The 24,387-nt window shown below is 32.6% G+C and overlaps 1 protein-coding gene across 1 annotated transcript in view; it reads right to left on the bottom strand.

Moving 5' to 3' along the window:
• Nucleotides 1-24,387, bottom strand: part of LRP1B (LDL receptor related protein 1B) — a 1,636,277-nt gene that overhangs the window by 783,188 nt on the left and 828,702 nt on the right. Inside the window, exons 12-14 of the mRNA XM_026453105.1 lie at nt 12,202-12,382; nt 7,950-8,169; nt 5,874-6,063 (exon numbers count right to left, since the gene is read on the bottom strand). Coding sequence (XP_026308890.1) covers nt 5,874-6,063; nt 7,950-8,169; nt 12,202-12,382 — 591 coding nt within the window. The remainder of the gene's footprint in view (nt 1-5,873; nt 6,064-7,949; nt 8,170-12,201; nt 12,383-24,387) is intronic.

The raw sequence follows: 24,387 nt of genomic DNA on the forward strand, positions 1-24,387 counted from the left end.
GCATTATTCAAACTTTGAAATATATTTATTTTCTGTTAATGCTACATATTAAGAGAGAGGAATTGGTTATTTGTTCTGTCATAATAGAAATCCAAAATCTAAATTAATTTGACTAATTCTGTATCTCTCCTCTGAAGGGCTTAGAGCTTTATTTTAATAGTGACCCAATATATTTTTGAATTTCATTAATATGTTCCAGACAGAGCTCATATGATAGTATTTTTTGAATTTCCAAGAACTAGAAAAATATTTTAGGTGAAAATATCCTCTTTAAAACATGTTTTAATGACTACTTTTCAAACACGGACCTATATATTAATTAAAAATCATTAACATATTAATAGCTGCTGTTAATGAAAAATTAGAATCAATCCTAGAGCTAGTTACTTTACATATATATTATATTTTATTCAATTTTTAAAATAAAATTACAAGGAAGATTTTATCTCATTTACAGGTAGGAAAACTGAATATCTGAGCAACTAAATGACTCTTCCAATATGTAGAAATAGGAAATAATTCTTATTAAATTATCATTTATTTCTAGATAATCATTATGATTATATTTATTTATAAATAATTAGAAATAAGATTTTCTCTAAAATTGTGTTCTCAAACACTAACTTATTTATATATATTAAAATAAAATTATATAAAAAAAACCATACTAAATATAATATACCAAAACCAACAAAAGTCTGTTACTTTTAGGAAGCAGATAGTTTTTAAAAATCAAAAACACAAGGAATGCAAATGAAGAATAGTTTTCAATATCTAGTTGAAGATGGACGACTGGCTTCATCAAAAACTTTGTCTTTTTTTCCCCCAATCTTGTATCTTCCAGAAGCAAAATTATTCTCCACCTTACAAATAGTGCACGGCATAGGGTGTGTTTGATAAACATTAGTTAAATAAATAAGTGGTGAATGCAACTTTTAGTTAGTAGTTTGAATGACAAGAGCAATCATTTGGAGTGCAGGCGCAGGGATAAGTTTGTGGATAGATAGAACTTCCAAAAAATGGTAGTAAAGACACAAATAATATGTGAAAACATTTCACAAGCTTATATTAACATCTTAATGTTTTTAGATATTAGCAGTTTAACTTTTGTTAATAAAGTATCTTTTTTTGAGCAAATGAGAGAATATAAAAACCAGCACAAAGGAATTCCATTGTTTCAGGCTTTCTTTAATCTGAATTTTCTTGAAAATTGAATAAAGAAAACTTGTTTTCTATATGTGTCCTGGACTCTTGACTTCTCAATGTCTTATCATAGGCAAAGTGAGAAATCTCTGAAGTTAATATAAAATATGTAAAACTATGGGGATTCTTTTTTTTCCTAACTAATGTAGGGATATTCAAGCTTGTAGTTTAGAAGGGGCAGTAGATATCTCATGTATTCCAAAAGTTAGATAAAGGCTAAAAGAGTGAGATCCCAAGGCCAGATGAATTATGCATTTAATCTAGTATAATTTCAGAAGAATTGATTTTGAACGATGTCAATCAATCTGAGGCAAGGATTAAATGTTTCTTACTTTTTCTCTCTTTCAGAATCAGACACTTATTGAAGACTGTGTTTATATTTGACTTGCCTTGAAGCCACTTGCATAAGTGTGTGTGTATAACTATATTAAGAGACTCCTTAATTTTTTTTTTGTGATTATCTCAAAAATGGGAGATTTAAAAAGAAAGAAAAATTTTGTGATGATGGTCCCATCACCAAATCGAAAGCTTTTTATTAAACCTATAAAATAATGTGATTAATAAATATGTCATACATTAAATAAAAACTGCTATGTCTCTTATATTAGTCCTGTATAACCTAAAATCTCTAAATCCTGGATTCTATAAAAGCAGTCAAGGTGAGCTTTATATTAAAAATATACATTTGAATACAAAACTCATCAGTGATAAAATTATAATGACTAAAGAAGATTCACATTCCTTTTCTTCTATCTAAAAGTATAGAAGATATATAATTTTGGAAATTAAATTGGCCACACAAATTAAACACAGAAAAATACTTTCTGGTCAAACAGATCTGAATTTGAATCTCAGTTTAATCCCTGGCTCACTGTGTTTCTTGAGGGCCAATGGCTACATCTGTCTGATCCTTGGGTTTCTCATACATAAAATATAAATCAATAGTATCTATTTTAAACATATGTTGTGACAATTAAATAACAATGCTTAATCCACTTCCCAGTAGTTTTAATAGTTACAGCTATTTCTTAGTTAATAAATGTATTCTGTTTGTCATAAAATAATAGGATACATGTAATCAACCCTTACTAAAATATTACTTAGTTTTGACTATCTCATTCCCCAAAATGTACAAAAAAATCAAAGTGTGCTTTTGAACCTAGAAAATGAAAAGGAAAGATTATCATTTTACACAATTGTTGCTCTTTATACGAGGAATAACAGAAGAAAGCTTTAAAAACTTGTTCCACATATCTAATGTTAATGAAAAAGGAAAGCTTATAAATTTTACCTGAAGAAATGACAGTAGTATCTGAGAAAAACATCCTGACACTAAATCCCTAAGAATTACTTAAGAATTCTTTCCTAGAGGTACCTTTCTGTTTAGTATGTTATGTATTTATATCTACCTTCCTGAAATTCACTGGTATATTTCAAGTAACTTGACAAGTCTTTTTTGTTCTAGACAGAGTTTTGCTCTGTCACCCAGGTTGTAGTGCGGTGGCACATTTTCGGCTCAATGCAAACTCCGCCTCCCAAATTCAAGCCATTCTCCTGCCACAGCTTCCAGAGTAGCTAGGATTACAGGCTCCCGCCACTGCCCCTGGCTAATTTTTGTATTTTTAGTAGTGATGGGATTTCACCATGCTGTTCAGGCTGGTCTCAAACTCCTGAGTTCAGGTAATCCACCCCCCTCAGCCTGCCAAAGTGCTGGGATTACAGGTGTTAGCCACTGTGCCTGGCTGTTGACAAGTCTCTTCTAATATGAGGAGTAAGAGGGGATCTGATTAGTTGACTAATGTTCTGACAATGAGTCTAAAATATTTAGATATCTCATTATTAGCATTTCCAAATATTTTTCATGGTGTTCTTGTCAGGCGGTGTATGTGTGTATTAATACTACCTATTCATATGTTCAAAAACTATATATAAATAGTTTATATATACTATATATAAAGTAATATAGTTTGTATTCTCTCAGAGAGAGAGAGAGAGAGAGAGAGAGAGAGACTCTAAGGTTATATAAGATTAGTTTATTTTATTCCATTAAGAAAAGGAGATATGTATTACTTAGAGATTTGGTTTTCTATTCAATTGTTAAATTTTATCCATAGGGGAAAAAAGAAAAACAGTCTAACAGGACAATATGAAACCAACATTTATGGGACATAGATCATCTATTTTCAAATATTTATTAATATCTGATGTTCAAAAGATGTAAAGAGTAACACCATTGGGAGAAAATTATAAGACAAACTGCCCATATCTGGACATCTGAATGTATTTTGCTTTATAATTCAGCTACTTTGATCAATGTAGTAAAAGACACTAAAAATTTAGAACTCAAGTAGATTATCTAATATCAATGTCCCTTGAGAGAGAAAAAATGGTATTAACCAGGAATCCTTTCCATATTTTAATGCTTGATCAAACATATAGATAAGTACTAGGTAATCCTTAGCTATATGAAGAAGTGGTAGAAAACTAAAATCAATTGATTAATTCAACTAAGTTAATAAAATTTATCAATCAATTATTCTCAGTACATTCACTGAGAAAGACAAAACATTACGGTTTCTGCAATAAAAATTGAAAAAGAGTGTAGTAATTAGAGCTCAGTTTTTATTATCCTGTCAATTAAAATGGGGAAAAACACTTTTAAAAGACCATTTTCCATCTAAGGAATAACATTGCACTATTATACATCAATGACACCTTTCAGAACACCAAAAATATTATCTATCAAGAGTTATGTACTTCATTGTATATTATTATGCTGCACTATTCCATTGAATATTTATTTAAAACGTAGCTTTAAAAACAAATGTCTTTTATTAGAGAAATTGTAGGGGAAAGTTACGTATCATAATTTGTTTGTCAGGCACAGTGCTACGGAAGTTTTGCTTTTCAATAACAAGTAGCTATTTAACCATCATGGAAATGTTATGAAGAAGGTATTTCTTATTTTTGTTAAATCTTTCATGATGAGTCCAAAGTTTTGAAAGGAGAAGATGTTAGGACCCAGATCTAAGCCCAGGGCATTTTTCACTACATGTGTTGCATTTAGTTAAACAGCTCACTAAAGCAACTGGAAGCTTTAAGAATCTGAAGATGGTAAAAATGTTATGGACTTTGGTGAGGGAAATTCAGCAATGACATTCAAGAGGAACAATTCTAAAGAGAAGGGAAATGGAAAATGTGATCGTATATTGATTGGACTGTGAAGTGAGAGAGAAGTATAATCCTGAAAAGCAGATCCTTCACAATATGAAAAGGATTGTTTCTATTCATATCCTGGGCTCTTGTTCAGTGTAGGCAAGCTGTGGTAGTGTGGTGGTAGTGCAGGGTTTATATGAATATAGCAAAATATTACTTTTTAATCTATCCAGGCAATTGTTTCCATTCCTCATTTCTTGTCCATAGCTATGGCTTGTGCCATCCACATAATTTCAGTTTTATTCTTTTAAAAGATAATTTTATCTTTTATCAGCTATTGATATTTCTCATTTATACATTTCCATTATTTTATACAATTGCATTTGTATTCCATTGAAGCAATGTTAATACAATGGGAAAAAACTGAAACTTTATTGGTGTAGGATCACTGTTTTAGCTGAAGTATCTTAAAACACTCGGTTGCTAGATAATTTCCTATTGATAGCATACGTGTTAGGAAATTCATAATATAATTTATTCATCTTAAACGTATTGAACTGCATGTTCATTAAATTTTTACAAGGATATCTCTATTAAAAAAAGGAAAAATGATTATTTAGACTCACAAAAAAACCTACCACATAATGTACTAAACTGTTTTCTTTGTTCAATATCTAAATTCTGAGTAATGCTATGTGTAGATGTCCTAATAAGTATTAATAACTCACACAAATAAAACATATTATCTGATTTTAAGAAGACACACATATTGTGATAGATGGTTTTACTTTTGTGTCATCTAAAATGATTACGTGTTCCTTAAATATGCATTGAAACTAATCAGGTAGGGCCAGGCACGGTGGCTCAAGCCTGTAATCCCAGCACTTTGGGAGGCCGAGACGGGCGGATCACGAGGTCAGGAGATCGAGACCATCCTGGCTAACACGGTGAAACCCCGTCTCGGCAAGAGAATGGCATGAACCCGGGAGGCGGAGCTTGCAGTGAGCTGAGATCCGGCCGCAGCACTCCAGCCTGGGTGACAGAGCTAGACTCCGTCTCAAAAAAAAAAAGAAACTAATCAGGTAAACATACTAAAATACTTTTTAAAATAACATTTTTCTTGTATAATGCATCTTCAATTTTCAATAGTTTTCTTTTCAAACTAAGGAAGTTCTCACATTTAACCATTCTTACTCTTTGAAAACATTAAGATAATTGTTTTACTTTAAATAACTAACAACAGCTGTCTTCAATGAAAATCACATGAAGAAAAGGAAACACTTGGAGAAAACCTTAAACCTCACTTATAGAGAATTCCCAGGGATAATCACTCAGGCTATTTAGAACAACAAAAAGTAAATTTCTATGATAACAAAGTCTGATTTGGTTGACTTTGGAGCAAATTTGACATCTTTTTTCATAAAACTATAGCAATGCTGTCAAGATAAACCTTTTACAACTACTTTGAAGTATTATTATATGTGAATCTCAGAAGCATTTTTGTTTTTTAATACCTTGTTGCTTTCGTGGATCATAAATCTGAAGCCCAAATAGGGGTGGTCTTTCATGCCTCAGCAATGTCACCTCACTCGTTATCAAATCGAGTTGAAAAATGGAACCATTCATATAATCTGTCCAGAACACATAATTTCCATGATGCGACAGTCCAAAAGGGTGGTTCAGTTCTCTCCCACTGTAAACAATCTGTAAAATATAAACACATTGTGAAAAATCAGAACTCGACTTTAGAAACATAACCAGATAGAGAAAGTGACACTCAATAAGTATAACAGATAACAATCTAATATCTTAACTCATTTTCTCTGATAGATTTGAAAAATGGATTTCACAATATGAGCATATTTTTTGTTTGTTTTAGGGCATGCTATTTGACGGAAACCATCTATATTTTATCCGTGTAAATTCTTTCATCTATGGCATGAAAAATATGGTTAAGAATGCAAATATTAAAATGACTTTTCCCTACTCTCATTCCTGTTTCTTTTGCTTATGATGTTTCAGTATCGTATCCTGGGATAGAAAGCAATCTGAATAATCATGTTTATTTCAACATTGCTCATCCAGTAACCAACAGATAGAAGATGTTCAAACAGCATTGGGAGTAAAAATAATCCTCTTACTTTAATTGGGCCAATGCAAATTTAAGAAATCTTGGATCTGACAGAAAAGATGGTAAAGATTTTAATTTTAAACACAGACACATTTATTCTTAGTAAATAGATAAAAACTCACTGGCAAATTAAATTCTGATTATGTTAATGTATTCTACTTACATTCTAGCTATATTGTTTTGTTGTTCCTTAAATGGAGGAATCATGTGATAAAACTTTAAGTCCAGTTTCACATGAAGGATTGTAGAAGGGGAATAAATTATACTTCAATAATAATACTTTTTCATCTTTCACCACAAATAAAAATATATTGAATACAAGATGAAAAAGATTTTGTATTCACTTAATATTAGAGAATTAAGAAAATTATCTAAACAATTTAGGGTCATAAATTTAAATTTCGCTCCTTTTAACTGAATTATTCTTACCAAATTATCATATATTGAATAATTGACACGGTTTCTTAATTTTTTTTTCACCTTTACGTAAGCTAAAATATGCTGGCCATGAAAGTATTATGTTTATTGTTTACATACCAACATCTTCTAAGAAAACATAAAGATTTATCTAGCACCTGTTAAGTATGTGACATTAGGTTAAATGCCAACCAATTGTACTTATTTGAAGAAAGTATCTACAGTATTGTTAGAGTCAATCAGCATTGATTGATTAGTATTTCTTTCTAAAACAGAATCCATAATGAGTAGGCTTAGCCAAATAGGCAGTTTTTCTTTCCAAAAAGAAAAGAAATATAACTTAAAGGAAGGGTTTTGGTCATTCCTAACATTCCCTTTTTCTATTATTTAACTCATAAAGTCAGTTATTGGTGTCATGTGTAATTAGGTAACCAAAACATGAAATATAGAGGTTCTGTTTTGTCAACTATGCCTCTGTCTCACAGCCAACTGCATCGTCCTCAATTTTACCTAAGAATTTCAAAATCATTTTGCAGTTACTCTAGCAAAAAAAGCAAGAGGAAACTGATACCTATTCATACCAATAAGCTTGAAGTTCGGCTCATTCCTACTACATGTTTAATTTTCAATGTCACCAAGTTATTTACTCAACTAAATACAGTGTAATTACTTCCTCATCGTACGTAATGTTAAACTTCAGCTGAAGATATTGAACATATTTTAATAGAGTGGGGTTGCTTGGTTATAGAAAACTCATCAATAATGCAGAAAAACTGCATTTTAAAACAGCTCTGATATCCTGAGAGCTGCTTTTAAAAATCCCACAAATCCTGGCACACCACAGTGAGCTGGGCCTGATCTCCCAGAGGCAAGTGCCAGCTGCACTCCTTAATGCTCAGCCTCCTTCAGCCACCCCATGGAGACCATTGGCAGCCACCTCAGAAGAGTAAAAATAAACTTGAAAGTATTTTTAACACAACAAAACAAGGCTCTGTGAAAAAAAGAAGCCTGTGGGTTAAAAACAGCAGCATTTGTCTTTTACCTTCCTGTGAGTTCCATTCAAAAACACTTTTTCAATATGATCGTAATAGGCATCACACCAGTATAATGTGCTGGTGTGAAAGTCCAGAGTTAAACCATTTGGCCACAGCATCTTTGAAGTCACAAAAATCTGCCGATTGAATCCATCCATCCAGGCCTTCTCAATCCTTCCCACGCTGTCATCTATTTCATCTTCCTCCCAGTCTGTCCAATACATCCAACTAAGACATTAAAAATGCATACGTGTTATTACAACCAACCACAGTATAGACACTTCCTCAGATTTGGCAGCTCCATAAATTCTAGTTTCATTCTGATTTGTCCTCCTATTTAAGTAGTTTATCTGTCAAAGAGTGGGCAATTGTGAAGTTTTAAGGAAAGCAAAGACTTGTTTGGTAGAACTGTGCGTTTACACTTATTACAGAAAAGCCAACTGCCACCACTATCACACTTACTGGCTTCACGCATTAATGAACCTGACAGTAAATGCCAAATAGCTATTTTTGGGAGGTGTTGATACCAAGTATAGGAAATGATTTTCTGGGTCATTACTATTTTAAGTGTTGTCCACCTCAAAAAGTATATCATCAATTACACAATTAAAAAGCAGATCGACTGACATGAGAACCCATGGCACAGTTAAAGATCTACTCCAGACTTTAGTTAATCTCAGATGAATTATTATTTTTTAAGACAGGTAATTGAACTGCCTTTGTTCTAAAGGGCATAGTCATACTGAGTTTGTTTGGCTAGGTGTGATTTGTCTTCCTGATGCAAATAATCTATGTTTTATTGCTGCTTATTATTACCCCAAAATCTACAGAAGATGATTTATCCACACATAAGTTTAGTAATAGCAAGTTGACTGACCTTGAGATTTTGAGCTTTAATTTCTATCTCAAACAAAAGCATCTGCCTTTAAAAACAAATCTTTTGTATAAGCTCTAACAGTAGGAGAGGGGGTCTTGAACTAATGTTCCAATTCCCTCATGAATGAGGTTAAAACCCACCACATGGGTTGTTTTAGGGTCATGTGAAAGTTCTTGAGTTTATTAATTAAAGTGTAGGTTTAATCCAGTCATCTCATATACAACTTTATAAAGTCTCAAATCTTTTCTAAGCTGCTGACCCTTGAAATACCCTTATTAGATCTCTTGCCTCCCCCATTTTGTAGACCCTAAGAATTTCTAAGTGCATTTGGAAAAAGTCTGTCACCATGACAAAAAATCCTACTGTGATCTAAACTGGCTGACTTGGGAAAACTGAGGATGAACACACTACCGATTATTTCAAACCAATTAAGCTCTTTTTACATTCTCTTAACGGTTTTCAATTATGTTGATACGCCTTTTCAGACCCAAGGAGACTGTTGAATTGTATTAATCCTAGAAATAAACACGGAAGTATTTATATCTTGTGTCTTGTACTTCCTTAAAGTGATTTTTTAATTAGGACAATTTAGTAACAAAAAGGATAGTCATTCTGTTTGCTCTAATTCTATGCTAGTTAGGTATAACTACTTGACATCAGCTATATAAATGAACTATACAAAGGCGAAACATGCAATCTTTTCATCTCTATTGATATTTTCCTGAAATATTTTTTATATAAAGTTGATCAATGCAGTTTTATTTTTGCTAATTTATGACTTATTAATGTTACAGTTATCTTACCCTACAGCTTCTACTTTTGATCATGGCAACACATTTTTTTCTGTGACCCAAATCACGCATACATGTGCCTGTGTGTGTGCGCGTGCACACACACACACAAAATAAATCTGGATATTCTAAATATACTGCATATTCTTTTACTATTTGAAAAAAGGAATTGTTCGCCAACTGACCCATCACTTAAAATTATTTTTATTTAAACAAAATATAAGAAAATTATTTTTCTAAGTAACGCCAATCTGAGAGAGGAGATACATACATACATATATATATATATATATATATATATATATATATATATATATAAGCTTAAATGTATATTGTGGGCCAGGCACCATGGCTCATGCGTGTAATCCCAGCACTTTGGGAGGTTGAGGCAGGTGAATTACTTGAGCCCAGGAGTTTGAGACCAGGCTGAGCAACATGGCAAAACCTCATCTCTACAAAAAAATACAAAAAGTATCCAGGCATGGTAGCTTGTGCCTGTAATTCCAGCTAGTCTCAAAGCTGAGGTGGGAGAATCGATCACTTGAACCCAGGCTATCAAGGCTGTCGTGAGCCAAGATCATACTACTGCACTCCAGCCTGGGTAACAGAGTGAGATTCTGTCTCAAAAATAATAAAAATAAGAATAAAAAATAATATTATGAAAGCTTTGCAATCAATACCAAATGATGAGAATTCTTAAACACATGAAATAGAAATATAACCTATAAAATAAGCAGGAACTAATACAAGTAATTTTTCTAAGTGGACCTCTGAGTATTCTTCACATAAAACATAGGTTAATCTGGCCTTCTGTTAATATAGCAAGAAAAATTCTACCTTCTATTTCAAGCACTGTTCGAATGTAATTATCTGATGAAGACTATCCCCAGCCTTTCTGGAGATGAGTCAAACTAAGTTATTTCCTCTGTTTATCAGTAACACTGTCTAGTTTTAAATAATATTTATTGCACTTATTCCTTGCATATAGGGACAGGTGGTAGGAAGACATTACAGGGATGCAGATACTGTCTCAATGAAAAAAATATTCTATTAATCAGAACTGCCTTCAGATAGCTTGAAGTACGTAGATGCTACAGGTTTCTAACATAATTTGGATGCCTACAAACTTGGGAGATGTTGAAGAGGATTTCTAAATTTGATGAAAGAGTTGGAGCTAGTGGGCTGTAAATTTTCTTCTAAATTATATGTTTATATGACTTCCACATTTATGTCATCTCTTGGGCACAAAAAAGACCCTTTAGCTCTATCAGAAAACATTTTCTCTAACAGAATAGTGAGAAAGAAGATACTGTTTTAAGACAGAAATTAATTTCTGTGTAATTTCTGTTTTAAGACAGAAATTTAAAATTAAAAAATTTCTTCATATAGATTTGGACAGTGTGGAATAAATACTCTCTTCAAAAACTAAGACTGATTTAACAGATGATCATATAATCCAAACATAAAATCACCAAAATTACTTTATAATTACGCCCTATGAAAACACTTACAATGAGTTCACTCACTCCCCACAAAGAAGCACCCTGGTTGTATGTGGAGCTACTCTCAACATAAACAACTCTAGGAACTGCAATTTGGTGATCTCAGTTTATAAGGGATTCACATGCCTCCTATACAATACATATTTTTTGTATGTGTGCAGTGAAGTGTAAAGAAAATCTATTTTTTGATGTCTTGATGTAAGCCATGGAAGGAAAACACTCCAAAAAACTACACATGTAAAATATTCAATAAATAACATTTTTTAAGTTATAAAATACTATTAAAATTTCTGCTTCTTTGATATTTCTATAAGTACAGTTTTGCATGCAGGTAATAGCGCTGAATAAAAATCAAAAGAAAACATATTGCCAAGAATTGGACTAAATATTTCATTCTAAAACAAGTAATACATACTATAAAATGATGTCCCTATATAGAAATTATGATGGTATCTAAAATTGTGATTATCATCCTAGACTAATAAAAAGCAGTGAAGTTTAGTGGCTAAGAGTAAAGTCACAGAGACAGGCTCCCTGGGAATAAATGTATACCCAGTCTTTTACTAACTGAACGGTGTTTGGCAAGGCAGTTATCATTTTCAACTTCATAAAACAGGGATAAGAATAGCAATTAATTCAGAGGATTATTGTGAGGGTTACAAAATAGGGTCATAGTAACCCATTTAATAAAATGTCTGACCTGCAGGAAATGTATAAAAACTTTTGCTATTTTTTTGAATACATTAAATTTCAAGTGCCTTTAAAATATAGAATTGATTCTCTAATTGAATTGATTATTTATCTTGGTGTTGGCTGCTCAAAATACAGAATTATAGTGCTAATTTTAATAAATCAAGTAATATATCTTTGTGCAGTAATCTATTTCAGGTCAGTGTATTTTAACATATTTATTTAGTACATTCTCTAGGACAGAAAAACCATTAAATATGTAACTTATCCATTAAGACCATTTGTGTGGAATTTCAGCTATACATATGAATTAAAATAAAGCTGACTACTATTAACTATATAAGAAATACATTTATCTACTATCATTTTTCTTATACAAAGCTAGTCAAATATTTCATACCCATTAATTGGATCCACCACAATTCCTCTGGGATGAGACATTTCACCCTCTAAAAGAGTCTTCCGACTCTGAGAAGCTTTTTCCAGCCTGGCCACATTAATGGTTTTCCTATGGCCATCGTTGGTCCAGTAAAGATTATTTCCAATCCAGTCCACAGCAATGCCCTCTACATTATCCAGATCTATATATATATATATAAAAGCAAAAACAAGAAAGAAACTGCTTTTACAATTACAGTAAAATTAGTGTTCACTACTAATATTCTACCTAATAAAAACTCTAGTTCAAAAAGGAATGAACTCTGATCCATGAAATCTTTATGGTGTAATTTTTGCAAATGTCACTATTTTTTACAGAATACTTTTCAATTTTATTTTGGATGTCTTTTTATGTGAATAATAGACCCTCTCTCAATTGTACACAATGTTAACAAATGAATCATGGTCATTAACTCAGATTTTAATGGAACCTCAATTTATTGTAATTCAGTGATCTGCAGAAAAATGGAACATGTAAGTGATAGGAGTGAAAAAGCTCGAATATAAGTGACAAATTCAGCAACATAGACTGTTCTGAAGAAAAATCTACTAGTACTGTGTCAGCATGTTCAAACTTGTAATATGCAATCTGAGTAATCAAAATAGTATGAATGTCTTCTTGCCCAAGGATGAACAGTTTCAGCAGGAGCACAAGTATGAAAGTCCAGGACAGGCTTTCATCCCAGAACTGCGTCAATAGTGAATCGCAAGAAATCACTGAAATATTTCTATTTTTGACTTACCTTACAAAGAATCCTATTACAGGATTATGTGAGATACAGGCAACGATAATTCAAATGTAACAGACAAATAATAATCCTAGGAGTTCACCTAATTCAAACCCTTTATTTTATAAAGGGGGGTAACGAAAACTTCAAAGTGAAGGCAGTTACTTATAGTCTATTATTGTTCATAAAGCAATAGCAATTGGATAAAAATCCAAGCCTTATGACCCACAGTGTGGAAACGCTCAAAACAGCACAGTTCCTAGGGTGAGTTTCTGTAGCATCCTGTCGTTGCTTTTTGCCATTTTGCAAACCACACTTCAGCCTACAACATTACGACGACAATTCTATTCTCCCGTTGCAGGAAAAATTGCTATGAACTCCTTCTTTTCTCTCAAAACCAAGGGAGTCTGCACAGACTTCCTCTCTTCCTTTTTGGCATGAGTTACAGAACTGGAATTTACTGGACAAAAGCAATAGGTAGTATATGTTAGAGAAGGAGCTGTGCATTCACACACTACAAGAAAATCTGTATCACATTTCCCTGTATGCAGACACAATGGATATTTACTATTATCATGTTGTTTAATCATGGTCCTTCTGGCTCAGGAAAAAACCTACAATTTTCCCTTGTAACCCTTATTGCTAATCAACATGTGTCGTGATTCAGAATGACTGATACAAAATGTGATCTGATCTAACTGAAAATCCCATTATAGTGAATCAGATATGTTCCCAATTTCACTAAGCTATCTGCTTCATTACCATCCAATGAGTAATTTTCATAGGTTAATTGTGCCTATGCTTAGAAAAAGAAGTTTAATTTTGTCTTTACTTATTGACACTTAATTTTCCTGAGCACTTTCCTATTCTTGCATAATGGAACGAGAGTAGTTATTTACTCTTTTCAATTTATTATAGTCTATAGCTGATTTCTATCTTAGTTGGTTTTCAAAAATTGAATTACATTTGAAATCTGCTCCAGTATAAAAAAGTCTTCATGCTGGATAACCTTCTTATTTTTGAAACTTTTCCTTTTAATATATAACTAGAGATTTATTTATTTTTTTCATATGAAGCAGTTACAATGCTGTATGGATGAAATTTTTGTTTCTGACACTTGGGTAAGCAAACTCAGTGATGCATCAGGAAAGTGAAGATTATAATACCACCTACCTCATCAGGTGATTACAAAGGACAAACTATTAATAGCTACTGCATGTAAACATTTAGCATATTTCCTGGAATACAGTAACTTATCTGTTCATGTTAGTTTTTATTAACCTATCAGGATTAAAAAATATTTTATATCTCTTCTGTCTCCTTTCTTTAAGGGTACTACTTGATAGGAATATATCTTACGTTTTTTGCCTTTAAAATGCTTTTTTCTGTATTTTCTTGCATTTTTACCAGTGACTAACTTTGACTAAAAATAGTATATAAATAAATATATGTGATATTCTTAAAATAATGGTTGGCACATACTAAATAATACATAAATATAATGATTATTATTCCTGTAATAATATCACTATAATTTCTGTATAATCTTTCCTTAAGCAAGGTATCTACTGTATTAAGATAGTAATAAAGGAATTAGCCTAGAGTATTTTTTAAGGTTGTTTTCTGTTTGTGCTTTGATTTATTTTTCTGTTATAGGGAGAATGACAATGAATAAAAATTTTAAAATAAGAAAATGTATGAAAAGATCTATGAGCAAATTGGGAATCTTTTTAGGTTATCTTTAATAAGGCAAAGAGGAATTTCTCTTTTGCAGAACAAAGCTTGAACAATCAATTACTTCCTTTCTCAACAAATATACATTGATAAGGGGAGCATTCTGCTTCCACATTATTTGATCCCTGCTTTAACTTATAAATTAGATGGAGAAGTTATACATGTAGAACATCAGTCTTATGTACGTTTGATATTTTATTCAAAGGGGTCTATTTGGCTCCTGCCTGAGACTGACTAATAATGACTCTATGAACAAAAGCCCTTTAACCAGATCAGGTACATATGAAGGTTGTGGCATTCAAAGGTCCAAAAACATCAGTGACTACAGAGAGTCCAATTATTAGCTTGAGAAAACACATGATATTAAAATGCAAAGAAGATGTTTGATAAACTTGGTAGAATAGATTGCTTTGTGTACTTTGGGATAGAGTTCAAGTATCCTACATTATAAAATTCATATTTGCTACTATTTATTATTATTATTGGATAAAAAATAGCAAACAAGAGCATGATTATTTTAAACATCTGGTCAAAATCTCCCTTAGCTTTCACAAAATACCCATTTTCATGCATCAATAGGCAAGGAATCAACATGTTTGTTCTTCTTCAGAAAAAAAAAATCCAGTAGATAATTATTTCTAAGCTTTGTTTAGATTAACATTATGTCTATATTTTTCATGCTAAGATATTGCACATTTACTCATATTCAGAAAATAAAGCCTTTACATGCATTCTGAAAACTTAATATATTATTTTTCTCAAATTATTAAAATTTCTATAACATGTTATCCTTGTAAACATTGTTCTAGCAATTCAAAATAACTTGTATGAATGGAGTAATATATAAATAGTGCATTAAACACCCACACACTCACACATCTCATTCAAATTTAGGATTAATAATGAAATGCATGGTTTACTTAAGTGAAAAACACCTTATGTTAACAATATTATTTCCCATAAAAGACCCCTACCACCAAGGAAATGAGGATAAATAATATATAATGAAATTTATGTAAATTTTAAAAGAATGATGATGCAGATTTAAAAAGAATAAATAGGACCATTCTTGAAATGAATGTAATACTTTGGACTAGACCAAATAAACATTTTTAAAGAAAGTGGTTTTGGGAGAAAAACATTTTTCTAAAATGAAAACTTCATTACAGGCCTGATTTTCAGATGTTACACATTCATGAGACATAAGACTAAAGTTTTGCATACTTAAAATATAATTGCCTACTTTTAAATTGGGTCCATGATTTTTTACAAGAAAGGATGTGAGCAGTGGCCTTATTTTTGTTATGGTACATGAGCAGGACCTCCAAAAATGATCCATAGATGTTGATGCTTTACAACAGAATTTGATGCATATAATAAGAAATTAATTAAAAATTATACCCCAAAATGGCCATTATAAAATCATAGTTTCTACATTTTTCTACCTTATACAAGTTTATCCAGGGTTATCTATCCTTAGCATGAACATTATTTTTCTGAGTTGCAATGTAAGTGTCTACATGAGTACAGAGTAGGGTAAGTTACCTTAAATGATTAAATTTGCATCACGCATGTAGACATGCCTAAGACCAGAGATGACTTACCTCACCCTAGAGTCAACAGTTGGACAACTTTCCTGTCTCCTATTCTTGTAGTTCAATTAACACAAATTCTCTTTGTGCATTTCAATATGGCTTGAGGCTATAAATAGCTCATAGGTATCCAATATGAGTAAATGACATTGATTTAATTAATAGTGTAGCAGTAAAATTTGCTTGCTGAATAAGTTGTCTCTTGGAGTTTCAAGGGTCTCTGGTCACAAACTAAAGATACTATCAGTCCCTAATGGCCAGCTGAGGGTGATGTTTCTCATTCTCATTTTCATTCCAGATTTCTCCTTAGTTGTTAGGTCAAGCAGGGTGAATACGCAAGCCATTCTCACTCAGTACAAAATACCTTGATTTTGTATTCAAAGAGATATGTAGAGTGCATACAAGGGTCTTATTTTCCAGAATAAACAGAATATATTAAAACATAATGGTTTCCTTTCATTATCCAATGCAGACTGCCAGTTTCAATGGTTCAGGGGATACAGATCATCACTCTATGATATTCAGATACTTTATCTTTGATACAATGAAGACATGGACAAGTAAAGATAGTGCAATAGTATGCATCATAGTTACCAATAATCTACAGGGACAATTAAAATGAAAGATCCAGAATGGTTAAGGACTGAGATTTTTATCATACTTTCAAGCTTACAAGTTTGTCTGTTTTTGTTCTATGAATTCTGGTAGAAGATACAAGACTTGTGGAACTGATATAAAAGATTTTATTACTCATGGCACAACAAGCAGCATAGTCATCAGCAGATTGGTGTCAGTTCCTTTTACTCCAAAGTCCGCAGGGGCAACTGGGAGGGGTCCATATGGATGCTTTCATACACTGTGGGTGGCATTACAAGAGAGGAATTCTGAGTTTAGAAAATCGAAGCCTATTATAATGGGCAGTAAGAAGGCCTGCTGTTTTCATTAGCAGGTGACTCTGTCTCTTTCTCTCAATACTCTGCTATACAAACATTCTTGAAAAGATACTTCTGAAGAAAAGACAGTAAGTGTCTTACTTTAAGACATGCAGAAATGTGAGAGACCAAGGAGAAATGTCTCACAATAAAAGGTCCTGAAAAGTCATAACCTGGTAGTCACTAATACATGCAGATAGATAGAGCAAACAAATTAGTGAGTGGATATGAGCACAAATAATAATTTCTGGATTCCAAGCTATTACTGTTACGGGAATTCTGCACTAATTTACACAACCACACCTAAAGCAATAAAAGCGAATAGATAGAGCAAACAAATTGGTGAGCAGATATGAACACAAATAATTATTTCTGGATTCCAAGCTATTGTTCTTATGGGAATTCTGCATTGATTTACACAACCACACCTAAAGTATACTGTGTAGCTAACTATGTGTGATGGTCAAGTGTATGAATTAATTTGGCTAGCCCATGGTACATTGGTCATTCCATCTGGATGTTGCTGTAAAGGTATGTTTTAGATGATATGAACATCAGTAGAATTTGAGTAATAAGCAGGTTACCCTCTATAATGTGGTTGGCCTCATCCAATCAGTTGAAGGCCTTAGGAATAGATTGGGATCCCCTGAGAAAGACGAAATTCTTCCTTCAGGCTCTCTTTGAACTCAAGCAGCAACATCAACTCTTTTGGGGTCTCCAGCCTGCTGATGTACTCTGCAAATTTTGGACTTTCCAGTTCCCATGATTATGTGACCTAATTCCATATACATTCTGTTTTTTCTGTTTATCTAGAGAATCGTGACTAGTACACTATGACCATGCCTGTGATCTGAAAATGATTTTGCTGAATGGGCCGGGAAGAGGAAGGCCACTCTTCACATCCATGCTTTTCCGATAAAACACTGAAAAGTGTGTATTTCAGAGGAAAAAATAGCTTTCAATTTAAGAAGCCCCAGAGATATGCAAGGGGCATATAGATCATTGTATAATATTCCACTAAATTTTTTGGATAATATTAGAGTCTTCACTGTGAATGGGGAGAAAGTCATTTCCATTAACACCATTTTACTACCTAACTCTGCCTATCAAGAGAAAGCTAAAATTGCTTCCATTTTTTGAACACAATATATCACACCTATTCTTGAATATTCCTTTTAGAACTGTGAAGTTGGTCATAATTTATAAAAATAAAACACTTTTGGTACCTATTTCATCAATAGTAAATTATTCAATCTCTTTCATATTATACAAAAAGTCTACACTATTAGTAGTCACTCAGGCAATTTAATGTCATAGAAGTTGACTTTTTATTAGCTATATTTTCTAATAGGTTTCATGTTTTTGCACTTGGTCACTTAAAATTCAAAAAGTTGCATCAACTGATAATGTTTTCTGAACTTTAAAAAAGACAAGGTATCAAATACATGCTTAGAAATCATGTTTAGTGAAAAATACTGATCACTAAATTCCAACATAGTGGAATTTAGTGAGCTTACAAGTTAGAGAATGTAAATATTTATTGTATTTACAATTACCATGGGAAAGAACAAATGTGTTACCTCATGTGACTATACTCTTGGAGATAACCAGCCTACATCAACCAAAACTGTATTTGTTTCAGATACACATAAATAGAGAAAAAGGCTAGACAAATGCATGTGTGGGCTCTAGGTAAATGTGGTAAAGGAGGCCAAGTTCTTAATAATAATTTATCTAACAACATTTTTCCATAAGTATCTAAGAAAACACATGCAGTCATAACCCTCCTGGGTACACAGGTACTCTTACAAAACTGAAACAGTAAATTGGGGCAAAGTCATAATAAAATTAGGCAGCAACCTTGTTGTGAATTCAGTATTCTAGGAATAAAAGTTGCTACAGAACCAAGAAATTTAACTTGTACATCTACAAATAATGAAACAAAGACCCAGAAATGTAAGTTGACTCACAAAGACACATGATTACTTAGTAGTCACTATAGCAAGTCTTGAAATTTAACTCATGTTCTAATGTGCCTACCATACTTTGTATTCAGATTTGACCTCCAGAATTGTAAAGAAAAAATGATAAACAGAGGAAGGAGTTAAAGAAGGTTTAACCTAGGCAGTTTCCTTGGAAGAAGGAAAAGTGGGGCATGGAAGAAGGAAGGGGAATAAAGCTAGAATAAGGTTACTACGGTAAAGGATGCTTTTGGGTACAAACTTTCCAATCACAAAGACCATACATAATAAAAGTTTGCATATTTTTTTCAGATTTCTCCACTTTGATAACTTTTGGCAAATTGCTTACCCTTTGATGCACGGATTAAACTTGAACTTCAGCTTTCACAAATGAAAATACGAATAATAATCAGCTCTCTCCATATTAGAATTAAAGGAGAGAATAATAAGCAGAACAATGCCTGGCACATAATCAAATTCTCAATAAATGATACCTGTTATTTCTTACTAAAATACATTTGATGACTAACAACGTAGAGACTTAACAAATGTCCATATGAAGGGAAGTGAAATATTAAAAGAAAACATGAGGAAAGCAAGAGGAAAAAACTATCATAAGTTACATGAGAAGGACAAAACACAGCTAAACTCATTATGAAAAAATGGCTGATATTTGAATAAAGTCTTTGGTTAACAAAATTGTATCAACATTAATTGTCTAGTTTTGATAACTGCAGTGTAGTTTTTTAAGATGTTAGAAAAGGCTGTGTGAGGGTGCAATGGACTAAATGTTTGTGCCTTCCTAAAATTCACATGTTGAAATCCTCATTCTAATGTGAAAATATTTGGGGGGTAATTAATGAGGGCAGAGCCCTCATAAATGAAGTTAGTGCCCTCATAAGAAGACACCAGAGAGCTCTCTAATCCTTCTTCCTTCATGTGAGGATACAGTGGGAAGTCATCATCAGTCTGCAACCTGGAAGAGGTCCCTCACCAGAACCTGTCCATGCTGGCACTCTGATCTCAGACTTCTAAGCTCCAGAACTGAGATAAACAAATTTCTGTTGTGTATAAGTCACCCAGTCTATGGTACTTTGTTATGGTAGCCTGAATTAATTAAGACAGAGAAATATATAGAAATTCTCTGTACTATTTTGCAAATTCTTAACTAAAGTTGCTTCAAAATTTATTTTTAAAAATATAATAAATTGCTTTGTAAATGCATTGTTTTTATATAATAACAGATGCCAAAGCTAGATTTAGCATTACCCATAAAAAATAGTTTAAATATTGATATTAATAATATATCTTATAACAATTTTGGTACAATAAGATAAACATTTATGATTCCACAGTAAAAGTGTAAGCGGTATTAGTGAAGAATAACTTATCCATATAAGTGTATAGTATAAAATTATTCAAGGTAGATATGTATCTCTTAAGGAAAAAGAATTTAAAGCTGTGCAAAAAAAAAAAGAGATGTTGATTCAGAAAGACTGGGTAAGTGTGTTAAGACGGCTGTATTATGTGTAGCAACTAAAAATTGTAATCAAAAGTTTTTTTATTAAAATGTTACAGAAGTTTAAATAAATCAGTAAAAATATGTAAGGTTTTACAAGATTCCTGAAAAATCATCAGGGATGACTATTATAAGAGGAATTTCACGAAAAAACAAAATGAGTTTTCGGATGATCAAAAAATAACAAGTTGATCTTGTTTCTTACATTAGAACAAAAAAAATCATTTCTTAATGACTCTTACATCTTTTTAATCCATTTAATTACTGTTTTAAAAGTAATGACAACTAAATTAAAGTACCCATTCATCCATTTAATGAATGTTTGCTGTATAGCTAATATGAGCCATGAACTGTTGTAGGCCCTAAGGATTTACCACTGAGCAAAGCAAACAACATCTCTGACCTATTGAAGCTTACATTCTGGCAGCAAGGCAACAACCAAGTGAAACATACCCAGAATAATGACAAAAGAGGAAAAGCAAGGAAAGGGAACAGAATTGGGTTGGGTGTGGTGGTGGTAAGCCATTTTATTGGGCTGGCCAGAAGGGCTGACTGAGGAGGTGGTCTACAGGCAAAGACGTCTAGGACTCACAGAAGAGATGCATGGGGGAATATGATGGAAGAACATTCCAGACACAGAAATATGTGCAAAAGCCCTGAGGTGGGACCATACCTAGGGTGTTCAGGGAACGACAAAGACGATATTAGAGAAGAGATACAGGGCTATTACAGGTAAAATAGCAGAAAAACAACTTAAATAGCATTTTCCCCCTGTGAACTTAAAAGTCATTGTGTGGAACACTTACGAGGTGACCAAACCCAAAATGCTCATGAACAATAGTGATAAGGTGGTTCCTTACTGTGACTTGTACTTATTTTCAAGGGTTTATTTATGGGTATTGGGAGAGGCAGTCCCCTGTGGGCCTTAAGTGTCCCTGCATATTCTTGCTGAGTTTGCCAGATTGTAAGGCTTTTTTCTTTTTTGACGCTAAACAATTTCTCTTGCTACTCGTATAGGCAGCTAAGTAAGTCAAGGGGACCACAGGGAGACTGTGTAACTGCTTGCTCCACAGGGGAGGGGAACTAGAGATCTTGCTTGTTTGTACAATGATGGCTGCTTTCTCAGAAAGTGCTGATCTCTAGGCCCTGCACAACTCCCTGCTTGCTCAGCATTCATCCTGGCCCATCATGTCGCTCCCTGAGACTTGCAGGCAGGTGAACCAGTGCAACTATCTTGATACTCCTGTGGTGAGCAATAAACTGTCTTAAGTCTCAATGTCTCATTTTCTACTTTTGGCACCTATACAGTGGTGGCAGTTTTATTCCCCACCATCCTTTATGATAGGGTTTCTCAGCTGTGGTATTACTGACATTTGGAACTGAAGACTCCTTGTTATGGAGAACTGTCCTGTGTATTGCACAATGTTTAGCAGCAAGTGCCTCTATCTACTAGATTCCAGTAGCAACTCCCTCTCCAGTTGAACCCAACGTAATTCCAGATAATATCAAATGTCCCAAAAAAGACAACATTATCTGTGTTCTATGAGGTTGGAGTTCTACCTTAAAAGTGAGTGATATTTCTCAGACTCTTTGGTTCATTTTGATTCCTCTAAATGAATTTTCTTATCTTGAAATGAAAAGTTACTTGCAAATTATTTTTTTTTTGCAAAATTGCTAAGAATATTCAATTGTGTTTCTGTGGCTAGTATAGTAGTAAATACAAACTAGTTTTTTCAAATATGCAGTCTCAGAATGGGTTTGGTTTCATTGATATTCCACATATGTAAAATACTTTGAAAAGAAAAATGTTAAACAGGCCATGAATAGTTACAGTGACAAACATTTTGAAAATATTTGTCTCAGAATGACATATTTTATATATATATCTCTATATCTTTTTTATCTTGAAAAAGGGTACTTTTTGTTTTTTACCTGAAATAATAGCAAGTTAAACCTTGCAATTTGAAATTCCTCTATTTAAGACAAATTACAAATAAGTTAATAGCTAAAATATCAAGGTAATTTGTTTTGACAGAAAACATGCACATTCTTCTATGATTAACGATAAAGATTTATGAAAGCTCATTTGTATAACAAAGATAAAAGTGCCAATGCTGGGGATAGGAATACATTGCTATCCTGTGCAGGCAGATTTGTATAAACCAAAGAAAGGAACAGATGTGTATTAAAATATTTTACATGGTTATCAACCATCACCACACATTAAATGTCCTAATATCATTACAATATATTTCTTCAAGTTATCTAAATATTGCATACTACACTACAGTAGATGCATATTTTGATGAGAACTCTGATTCTTTCCAATTGCATAGGAATAATAAACAGAAAATAAAAGTTAATGGATAAAGAGAAAAGAGAGTTGATAGGTGTTTAAGGAAGATCTGAGGTCATCATCATTAATTTTTTTGAGGGAGGCAAAAAGTATGAGGATACACAATATTGTCTTTCTTAGTCTATGACTGAACCTAAAATAAACCTGGTCTGAGTTATAAGAGAATGTTTCTTAATTCCTGTAAGTAGGAATTACCTCTAGGTCCCTAACTTGAGCAAAAACCACAAACCTCCTACATTTAAGGGTTAACTTGATGATTCGGAATATGATACGAAATGTCTGGTGCATACTAGGAGCTTCATAAATGCTACTGTTATATAGCAACAGATATTTTGTCAACATAATATGATTTGCATTAGTTTAAAATATAATTTTAAGTGCTGAGACCATCAGACCATGGGATGCGTAAAAATAATCATGATTTTCCCGGAGGAGCTATATATAATGGCACATATACATATCACACACACACACACACATACATATATATGTAGAGAGAGAGAGAGATGAAATAAAAAAGCATAAAAAATTATATCAGAATTGAATAGTAGTTACCTCAGATGGATATTCTATTAATTATCTACCTAATCTTTAAACTTAATTCAATAGTTTACCTTTAAAATGAAACAAAAAGGCTAATTATGAGATAAAATTTGGTATTTATCTTTTGCTTCATCTGAATTTTATAATCCTCTGGGTAGTCTCAAATCAAAATGCTATATAGGGGACTTGCCAAAATAATTAAGTATGTATAGATTACAAAAATAATTGTTCTGAAGCTATTTTTTAATAGCTGGTTAAATAATGACTGTGAGTAGATAGATGTTTGTGGAGCCAGAAGAGACAACTTGTAGCACACTAGCCCCAAACAGGACACGATTTTATTCAGGAAAAACACACACACACTTAATGTAAGTATAAAAGGAAGAGATTCAAGTGTATAAAGATTTTGAGGAAAGGGCTTGGCAGACAAAAGACAAACTAAAATAAAACAACACCCATGTAGGACATAAGATGAAAATGTAGTGTTTTTTGGTTTTGTTTTGTTTTTAGCAATCATGCATGTTTGAAGTAACCAACTTACAACTTATATTAATGTGACAAAAAACTAGTTGCACCAAAAAAAAAAAAAAAAAAAAAAAAACCCTTTTATTTACATGGTTACCTATAATCACATTTATTTACTTTGCAATTGTTGTTTTCTTTGTAATTCTCACTCAAGCTATGAATGCATATCATGTTGTACAAATTTTAAAACATTCAAATTTGAGTGTAATAACTCATATGACCCTCCCAAGAAATAATCACTATAAACAGTTTATTGAT

This window comes from Piliocolobus tephrosceles, chromosome 11 (genome assembly GCF_002776525.5).
Source record: "Piliocolobus tephrosceles isolate RC106 chromosome 11, ASM277652v3, whole genome shotgun sequence".
NCBI classification, from domain to species: domain Eukaryota; kingdom Metazoa; phylum Chordata; class Mammalia; order Primates; family Cercopithecidae; genus Piliocolobus; species Piliocolobus tephrosceles.